Below are 10,000 nucleotides of genomic sequence, written 5' to 3'. Positions count from 1 at the left end.
AGTAGGTCAGGCACAGTGACTGAGGGCTGGCGGAATGGGGGCTGGCACGCCACCTTGCACCCCCTACCTACCCACTTTTATCGAGCTTGAGTCGAGGCAGGGGGCTCTAATTGGGGCGTCCCAGCCTAGAGCCTCGGGGAATCTATATGTGTGAGTATGCAAGTATATGACTGAATGTGTGTGTGTGTGTGTGTGTGTGTGTGTGTGTGTATATGTGTGTGTGTGTGTGTGTGTGTGTGTGTGTGCGTGGGGGGAGGGGTGGGAGAGGCAACAATTTCTCCCCCTATGTATAGCAAGACAACGGTAAGGCATGATGATCGTCTCAGACAGACGTGTAAGTGTTCCTGCCGGCGAACCCACGGCCGAGGTGACAGACACTTACAGCGAGGCAGGAGCAGAGGAGCCCAGCTAACGGCGGAGTGAAAAAAATGTACATCCCTCTCAATGAACTCGACTGAACCCAGATACGGGAGACACGAGAGAGAGAGACGCCTCAGCACTGCAGCGGAGCCGGAGGGAACCACCGTGCCCCAGGTGGAACATTCCTTCTGTAGTGGAGGAGGAGGATCAGAAAAAGATACTCCACATTGTTCTTTAGTGCTCCCTTATGTGCGAGTGGAGATATCGCAAACTTGGGGCTTACACTCCGAGACAAAATGAAATGCTAATTAACTTCTCGTTAGCCGGCACGGTAATCCTATTAGTGCGTAATTAGCGAGCAGGAGGAACTTGTTAACCTATTACACCCGCCGCTTATCACACCTGAGGGAAAGGTTGGTGTGTGGAGAACAAAGCTCTCACATACAACCCCCCACAAAGACACACACACACACATATATAGGAGATTGAGCAGCCTGCAAGGTAAATGACACACACCTCAGTCACCCCCAAAGATGGGGGATTAAGAATGAGATGAAAACAGCTCTTTGTGAACGGGTTGTTATTCAGGTGGTACTCCAGAACCTCTATGAAACAACTAAACTAGCCAGTCAGCAGAGTCTAAAACAATCATGTCCTCAGAGGGCTGGTCAGCCTCTGGAAAATTCCCCTTCACTCAATCTGAAACTCTGTGACATTTAGCCTGCCTCTTTTAAAATGGTGCTTTTACTTATAGCAGCTCAGAGTGTGAAACAGACCAACTCTGTTTTCCACTGTATGCCGCGTGCCAATGTATTTCACCAGGCTTTATCATAGAGCCTCATAGAAATGAACACCAAAGGAAAGGGGGTTCAAGCCTTGTTGTAAGACATGTTCTGGCTTAGCCCAAGGCAAAATCTCAGTAATCTACAGATAATGTTTTCCATCACTGGCTTTGAGTGGGTGTCTGGCACACACACACACACACAAACAAACACACACACACACACACACACACACACACACACACACACACACACACACACACACACACACACACACACACACACACACACACACACACACACACACACACACAGACACACACACAGACACACACACAGACACAGCATGGGCAGATGAGTTCTTGCTAAGCTGGTGGAGGATGCAGGTGATCGTGGCGGGGAGTGAGCGGACACCTGCCTTGAGCTCGTCGAAGCGCAGCGTGAAGTGCAGGATCTCGGCGAACTGCTTGGCCAGCGCCTGCTCGCGTTCCAGGTGCTGTGTGGGGTCGACGTACGTCTCGCTAGTCAGGGCCCGCAGCAGGCTGTGCAGCGCCGCCTCTGTGTGCGGGAGAGAGGGAGAGGGAGGGATGGAGGGATGGGGGAAGGAAATGAATACAATAAAAGATAAAATAAGGTTAGAGCATTTGATTTGAGGGAGTGATTAGGTTAAGTGTGGAGAATGTTGGTGTACTGTCTGTGGATTAAAACTGACAAAAACGACTCCAAGTGTGTGTTTGTGTGTGTGTGTGTGTGTGTGTATGTGTGGGTGAAGGCACATCATTCCATTTCATGAGGGAAGCGATGGCATCCTATGATACTAATTACCACCACAGATTTGAACAACTTCATCTTGTTTGTGACTAAATTAAACACAAAGCATTCCGAGATCCGGGTGGTACAATTCCCTCCAGGAGCGCATCTCATCCAATTCAATTAGGAGATTGTTATTTAGTTTTCCTATCCCTGCTGTACAACACTCCTATAGAGCCCAACACCCAAACACAGAGACCACAACAGAAAAGTAATCATGTGCCTCCGTAGACGTCAGGCGTGTAATCCTCTTGGGTGTTTGAACAAGGCCCTTTGCTCACATCACATAATCTAATACAGACATTAATATCTAATGATCTAAATGCATGTACCCCCATACACACTTACATAACATACTCAGCTTAAGCCCCAAGATGACCCTGATGCAGTAGGCTAAGCAGAGGCTTAGAACCCCTGGAGGTGTATGTGTATGTGTTTGTGTATGTGTGTGTGTGTGTGTGTGTGTTTATGCATGTGTGTATGCATGTGTGGAGATGCATGGACTAGGAGCACCGCAGCGCATTAAGCTCAAGCTCTAACGAGCCCCCCCTGCTCTTGCATAACAAACGGCGCAGGTCCACACTGGGTCACACCAAACGAGATTACACAAGGGTGGCCGGAGAGCAGAGGAAACAGATGATATTATTATTTACGATTGATTTGGAGCGAAAGGGGACGAACAGTGGGGACCAGGTCAGCATGCGCGGGACCTGAAACCTCAAACACGCCAAGGGCCACAGAGAGGCTCATCATGGCAGGTTAAAGAATCTGATCCACTGGAGGGAAGTCGATAACCAGGTCGATGAATCCAAATCTAGGGCTTTACAATCTATGAAAGAGGAAACACATGAGGACAACGAGTTTGCACCAGTCCACAGTTTGAAAAATGTATCCGTCACCTCACACAAACCCGCACGGCCAAGGAAGGGAAAATTATTAGGAATATAGGTGTACCCAGTATAGGCTTTTGAATCTGCTTTTGGGTTTTTCAGCTGTGAGTCACAGATTTCCAAACATCCATTCTTAGAGTGCAGAGGAGTCAGGTCATGTCTTCTTCTTCCAGTGGAGTTCACCCGATGAGTGGTGGAAGCGGCTATCACTCGGCTCGTCATCTTCCCTGCCTTGGCCCATTTGCGAGCACATCAAACGCTGTCAGGGCGGGAGTACTCCGACCCCTGACAGACGGCAGCCGACACGTCAGCGCCCTGCTCACCTTCACTCGACGCGATGACGGCTCGGCTTCCTTTGGAGACGCACGGAGAAGCGCCTACTCCCTGGAAACTGGCTTTTACTTCCCAAGCACGTCATACGGAGAGGAAACTTTGAGATGGTTGAACTGCAGGCGGACATGTGGTATCTTCTTCCATCCATCCACTTCTTTATTACCTCTTGCAAGGAGGCTCTGTTTTCGGTGTGGTTTGTGTGTTTGTCAGTTGGATTACTCAATGACTACCAGCCGGATTTTCATGAAACTTGGTGGAGGGGTGTATCATGGGCCAAGGAAGAACCAATTAAATGTTTGGAGTGGTTCCGAATCTCCGGGCAAATACACACATTATTTTTAACCTTTGTTGTTGAGATAAGGCATTTGGCCCTGGCAGAGGTCTGCACTTTCTGAGCACCCTTCCAGTCTTGTATTATAAAAACATAACACATCAGTTGTATAAGACTGACATAATGCGCTAATTTATGAAACCGAACATCATTAGGATCATGTAGAAATGCCTTGTACAGCTTTTAGCGCAAAAAATGTAAAGTTATAAGTTATTTGCTCCCTGGTGTCTGCTGCTTTCCATTTGGACATAAAGATTCCCAGACAGCAGAGCCTTTGGTAGGGTGGTAGACTGCTGAGGTTCAGGCCCTGCTTAGCATAGAGAAGGGCAGGGACTCTGGGCTGGGGCTAGAGAAGTGAGTGCCTGGCCACGGTAAATTGAGCAGATCGGCAATTATTTGTAATGGCCGCCGATGTCTGCTGGAGCCGTGTTTTGTTTTTTGTTTTTTTCCGTCTGCGCTATGATCAAAAACAGCCAGGGAAGTGCACTTCCCTCCCCGACCCAGTCAAAACAGAAGCTGAGGCGGGCCACTTTCAGAAGAGACCTGGGAGAAGACGGCAGGCTTTCGGCTCTCCCGTGAAGTCTGAGGGAGGTACGGGGGGAGAGAGGGGGGAGGAAGGACCCGTCAGAAGCCATCAGATCAGGGTTGGGCAGGAGGGTGGAAGAAAAGCACATGTGGGGGAGGGGGGGGGCAGACAGAGAGAGGGACAGACAGGGAGAGAGAGAGGGAAGGGTAGCGCAAGAGAGAGAGAAAGAGACAGAGAGATAGAGAATGTGTGATATATCCCTGCGGGGTGGCATCGACGCCCTTCCACTACCCTGGCATCCGCGGCCATGTTTTTCCATCCTCGAGAGGAGAGTGCCCTTGCATGATCCTCTGTTTGCCATCCCCTTGTCCCCATGTTGAGGTCTACCACACTGCAGCATCTCCAGTGACTTTCCAAGAGGGGCCTCCGCGTGCACAGCAGTGGCTGCAAATGTGTTCTGACTGCAGAGATGGGAGCAATCCGTTGGCACGCAAATGATCGTTCTCATTCCCAGAAGCAGCCAAACTACAGCTCTGACTAGAACCGTGTGTTAGCATACAGAGCAAACAATGACCTACGGTGCGTAGCGAGTGTGGCAGACTACCGTCATGGTAGTCAGGAGAGCGTAGAGGAGAACTTCAAAGCGGTCATCTGTTGATTGCATAACCTTCTGAGGCAGCCCAGTCCAGACACGTGTGTAACTGTCCCATCCTCTTAGAGCACCTGAGACACCCCCTGACTGCCTGGGACACCACCACCACCACTGCCGCCAACCACCTTGATTTCTCCGATCTGTTCTCAATTACGGAGACTCAACTTTCCCAGAGATTTCTCTGCACAGACCATGACATTGAGAATGACTCCATTGCCAGTAAATGTCAGCTTCACTCGCAACGGCTGTTATGACACACAGGGACCAATTATGCTCAGGAACATTGCTAAAGCCATACCCCCGGTGTGGCCTCACTACTCGCAGCCCTGTAGAAGCCTGGGCGCCTGATAGGAATCCTGGCTCCCTAAGATCGTGATGTTATCAGTAATAATTCAACAGAAGAGAGACGGAATGGAATATAATTTTCAAACAGAAATCAAACGTATCTAATAATGCTTTAACATCAATCATAGCCAGTCAAGCGTGGGGGAACAGCCCACCTCCTTCTTGCCCACCCCCCTACAAACACACACACACACACACACACACACACACACACACACACACACACACACACACACACACACACACACACACACACACACACACACACACACACACACACACACACACACGTCTCTCCCCCCTCTCAGGGCCGTGGCAGAAGTGTGTGAATCAGACTGGAAAACGCGGGAGAAGGAGGTGACCTACTTGGTTACGTAACAGCGCCGCGGCGCGCTGGCTGGGGCCTGTGTTCATCGACTGCAGCTTTGAGGCCATTACTGGGATTAAGGGCCCGCGCTCGGCAGGGCCCGAGGGCCACGCAGAGGGCACAGGAGGCACTGGGAGGGGGCAAGGGTGGGTCGTGGCTCAGGGCGCCCATGGTTGCTTTAGGGGTTGAGGGGGTGCTTAAGTCGTCATCCGAAGCCCAACAAGCCCTCAAGAGGTCGTGACCTGAGACAGCAGTGTGGGGGGGGGGGGGGGGCAGTGGCGAGCATCCGAGCATGAGCAGCCGTGACGCGTGTGGGGTTGTGTTTGTTTGGGGGGGGGCTTGGGGTTGTGTGTGCATTTGAAGAGGGATGGGGGGATGGGGGAGTGTGTTCAACCATGTATGTGCATTTGTGCATGTGTAGTTGAGTACTGATGCCTGCCTGCGTGTGGATGAGCCTGGAACTTTCTTCATGTCAGTGTGCAAGACTGAGTGAGAGAGCAGGCGCGAATGTGAGTGTAAGTGTGTCTGTGTGTGTGTGTGTGTGTGTGTCTGTGGTGGACAAGAGACAAGTCAGAGGTCACAATTCACTGAAGATAACCTCGGCTATGTTAAGAAAGCGAAAGAAAGAGAGAGAAAGAACTTGCTGTCTGTCTGTCTGTCTGTCTGTCTGTCTGTCTGTCTGTCTGTCTGTCTGTCTGTCTGTCTGTCTGTCTGTCTGAGAAGTTCAAGTCAGGTCACAATTCACTGAAGATGATAAAGCGAAAGAAAGCGATAGCGAAAGAACTTGCCATGAGTATGAGTATGAGTGTGTGTGTGTGCGTGTGTGTGTGGTGGACAAGAGACAAGTCAGAGGTCACAATTCACTGAAGATAACCTCGGCTATGTTAAGAAAGCGAAAGAAAGAGAGAGCGAAAGAACTTGCCGTGTGTGTGAGAGAGAGAGACCTTGTCGTTCCAGTAGGGATTGCCATAATCTCTGCCTGGCTCCATGCAAGTACGTGTGATTATAGGTCACCAAGGCTGCGGTTCACTCACTCACTCACTCAATAGGCAGCGGTGGCGGCAGTGGGCTCACCTAATCTCTGCGAGAACTGGTAGAACTTCTTCAGCTTGCCCACCAGTGGCACCACGGCGGCCCAGGCTTTCTCCTGCAGCGCCTCATCGTTGGGGTTCTGGATGGCCTGGTGGAGGGAAGGAGAGCAGCACCACACACAAACACAGACACAGACACACACACATGAGCCTCTGGGCTTCCCCGCCGAGGAAGACATTAGGCATGACATGACTGAGTGAGAGAGCAGGCGCGAATGTGAGTGTAAGTGTGTCTGTGTGTGTGTGTGTGTGTGTGTGTGTCTGTGTGTGTGTGTGTGTGGTGGACAAGAGACAAGTCAGAGGTCACAATTCACTGAAGATAACCTCGGCTATGTTAAGAAAGCGAAAGAAAGAGAGAGAAAGAACTTGCTGTCTGTCTGTCTGTCTGTCTGTCTGTCTGTCTGTCTGTCTGTCTGTCTGTCTGTCTGTCTGTCTGTCTGTCTGTCTGTCTGTCTGTCTGTCTGTCTGTCTGGCTGCTGGTGATGGCGCTTGTGTAGCGGCCGTGGAGATCTCGTGCAGGAGATAGTTTGTCTGTTTTGTTTTTATGTTCTGTGTTCGGTTTCACTATGAGAATCCCATACACACGAAATGAACTACTAAACATCAGAGCAACTTTATCCCGTAGTTGCCACCCTGATCTTCAGGGTTTTCATTCGGATATCCTTACTATCTCTACGGATCGTAGCCCAAACAAACACACGAGAGCTCGCCCATGGAGGCTACTCCCCCGCAGCAGAGCGAGGGGCAAGCGAGCCGGCTGCAGACTCCGCTTGGAGAAGAAAGGTTTCCGTGCACCTTTACCTGGATTAGTACTGGCTAACGTGAGATCACTCAGCAACAAGCTAGATGAGCTCCAACTTCGGCTGAGGACGGACAAGAGCTATTCACATATTGCTGCTTTCTGCTTTACGGAAACCTGGCTCCACTCCAATATTTCTGACACGGCGATGGACCTGCCCGGCTATCAGCTCTTTAGAGCGGACCGCGATGCGACAGCCACCGGGAAAACAAAAGGCGGAGGTGTCTGCTTTTATGTGAGTAACGAGTGGTGCAGCGATTTAACAGTCATCGCTGAATTATGTTCCCCCGATCTGGAATTACTGGTGATACACTGCAAACCCTTCTACTCACCTAGAGAAATATCATCCATTATCCTTGCGTGTGTCTACGTCCAGCCTCAGGCGCACGCCGACACCGCACAGCAACTTTTAGCAGATCAGATCACGGAGTTGGAGAACAAGTTCCCTAACTCCACTTTATTTGTCATGGGTGACTTTAACCACACTGATCTGAGATCTGAACTTCCAAAATACCATCAGCTGGTGCGCTGCGCCACCAGGGGAGAACGGACTCTTGATCAGTGCTATTCTACCATCAAAGAGGCATATCGCGCGTGCGCACCACTAGGCAATAGCGATCATTCTGTGATTAAACTCATCCCCACATACCAGTCCCTACTCAAGAAACAAAAACCGGTCAAGAAGTCTGTCCAGATACGAACACCTGATGCAACTGAATCACTGCAAGCCTGTTTTGACATTACAGACTGGGCAGCTATTAAGCTGGCATGCAATGACATTGATGAGTATGCAGACACATGCTCATCCTACGTCTACTTCTGTGAGGAACTCTGCATCCCCAGACAATCCATTGTCATTTATAGTAATAATAAACCGTGGTTCAACAAGGAGGTGAGGCTACTGAGGAGAGGGAAGGAGGCGGCCCACAGGAGCGGAGATAAGGACGCGTACACCAAAGCCAAATATGCCCTCAGCAAAGCCATCCAGCATGCTAAAGGGGTGTATAAGACTAGAATTGAACAACAGGTCGGGGATAAGAACATCAGAGCTGTCTGGAGGGGCCTACAATCTGCCACGGGCTACAAGAAGAAGCCCCCCCCCACCTCTAACGACCCAAATCTACCAGACCAGTTCAATGTGTTCTGCACAAGGTTTGAAGCACCGCGTGGGTCCACCCCCTCCATCCCCCCCGCCTCCCCTCCCCCTGCCACCACCTCACCTGCTCCACTGGTCATCACTGAGCATGAGGTTCGGAGGCTCTTCAAAGGTCAGAACACCAGGAAAGCGTGTGGGCCGGACATGGTGTCACCTGCTACCCTCAAGCACTGTGCCAGCGAGCTGGCTCCAGTGTTTACGGACATTTTTAATCAGTCTCTCAATTTATGCCGTGTCCCTGTATGCTTCAAATCTGCTGTCATCATTCCAGTGCCGAAAAAGCCCAAGATCACCTGCTTAAATGATTACAGACCGGTCGCCCTCACCTCTGTAGTCATGAAAGTATTTGAACGCTTGGTCCTCTCCTATCTCAAAGCATCCACTGACCACCTCATGGACCCCCTCCAATTTGCATACAGACCCAACCGCTCAGTAGACGATGCAATCAACATAGCCCTTCACTATATTCTACAACACCTGGACAATCGGAACACCTATGCAAGGGTCCTGTTTGTGGATTATAGTTCTGCCTTTAACACCATCATTCCCGACCTCCTCCATAGCAAACTGACCCATCTGAACATCCACCCCCTTACCTGCTTATGGATTACAGATTTTCTCACCAACAGGAGACAGTATGTCAGGCTGGGCCCGCATCTGTCACAGCCCCGCACAGTTAACACCGGTGCCCCCCAGGGTTGTGTGCTGTCCCCCCTGCTCTTCTCCCTGTACACCAACGACTGCTCCTCTGGTGACCCGTCTGTCAAGACCATCAAGTATGCAGACGACACCACCATGATAGGTCTCATCAGCAACAACAACGAGTCTGCCTACCGGAGGGAGGTCGGCCATCTAGAGTCCTGGTGTGCAGTCAGCAACCTAGAGCTTAACGTCAACAAGACAGTGGAGGTGATTGTGGACTTCTGAAAAAAGGTTCCGACACATCTTCCACTTGTCATCAACAACTCATCTGTCACTGTAGTAGAGCATTTCAAGTTCCTAGGCACAACCATCACCAACACACTAAAATGGGACAATAACATCACTCAATTAGTGAAGAAAGGTCAGCAGCGCCTGTTCTTCCTCCGGCAGCTGAGAGGACTACAGGTCCGCCCCCCCATCATGGTGCAGTTTTACAGGGCTATCATTGAGAGTGTGCTTACATCCTCTCACTCGGTCTGGTATGACTCTGCCTCTGCCCGCTCTAAGGCCAGGCTCCAAAGAGTCGTACGGGCAGCAGAGCGCATCATCGGCTGCCCCCTTCCCTCCATCAAGGACCTTCACAGCTCCAGATCCCTCAGGAAAGTAATGAAGATCACGGCAGACCCCTCACATCCTGCTAACAGTCTCTTTAACCGTCTCCCCTCTGGACAGCGATACAGGGCCATCATGACCAAAACATCACGTCACCTCAACAGTTTTTTCCCCCAAGCAATAGCCCTCCTAAATAGCTCTCACACACGAACTTTATCGCACTTTATTTAACTTTATTTAACATTATTATTGTTGCACTACCTCCATTCTTATTTATTATTTTGCTCATACTGTCTGGTACTAT

General features: G+C 50.5%; 1 protein-coding gene across 3 annotated transcripts in view; it reads right to left on the bottom strand.

Annotated features, from left to right (window-relative positions):
* Positions 1 to 10,000, bottom strand: part of fam49bb (family with sequence similarity 49 member Bb) — a 53,364-nt gene that overhangs the window by 9,026 nt on the left and 34,338 nt on the right. For all 3 annotated transcript variants that reach the window (XM_012815098.3, XM_031584163.2, XM_031584164.2), the window contains exons 5-6: positions 6,471 to 6,576; positions 1,561 to 1,700 (exon numbers count right to left, since the gene is read on the bottom strand). In XM_012815098.3, the coding sequence (XP_012670552.1) occupies positions 1,561 to 1,700; positions 6,471 to 6,576 (246 nt within the window). The remainder of the gene's footprint in view (positions 1 to 1,560; positions 1,701 to 6,470; positions 6,577 to 10,000) is intronic.

Source organism: Clupea harengus, chromosome 17 (assembly GCF_900700415.2).
Source record: "Clupea harengus chromosome 17, Ch_v2.0.2, whole genome shotgun sequence".
Taxonomy (NCBI): domain Eukaryota; kingdom Metazoa; phylum Chordata; class Actinopteri; order Clupeiformes; family Clupeidae; genus Clupea; species Clupea harengus.
The sequence above is the reverse complement of the archived record's forward strand: the minus strand, read 5'-3'. Positions and strand labels throughout refer to the sequence as shown.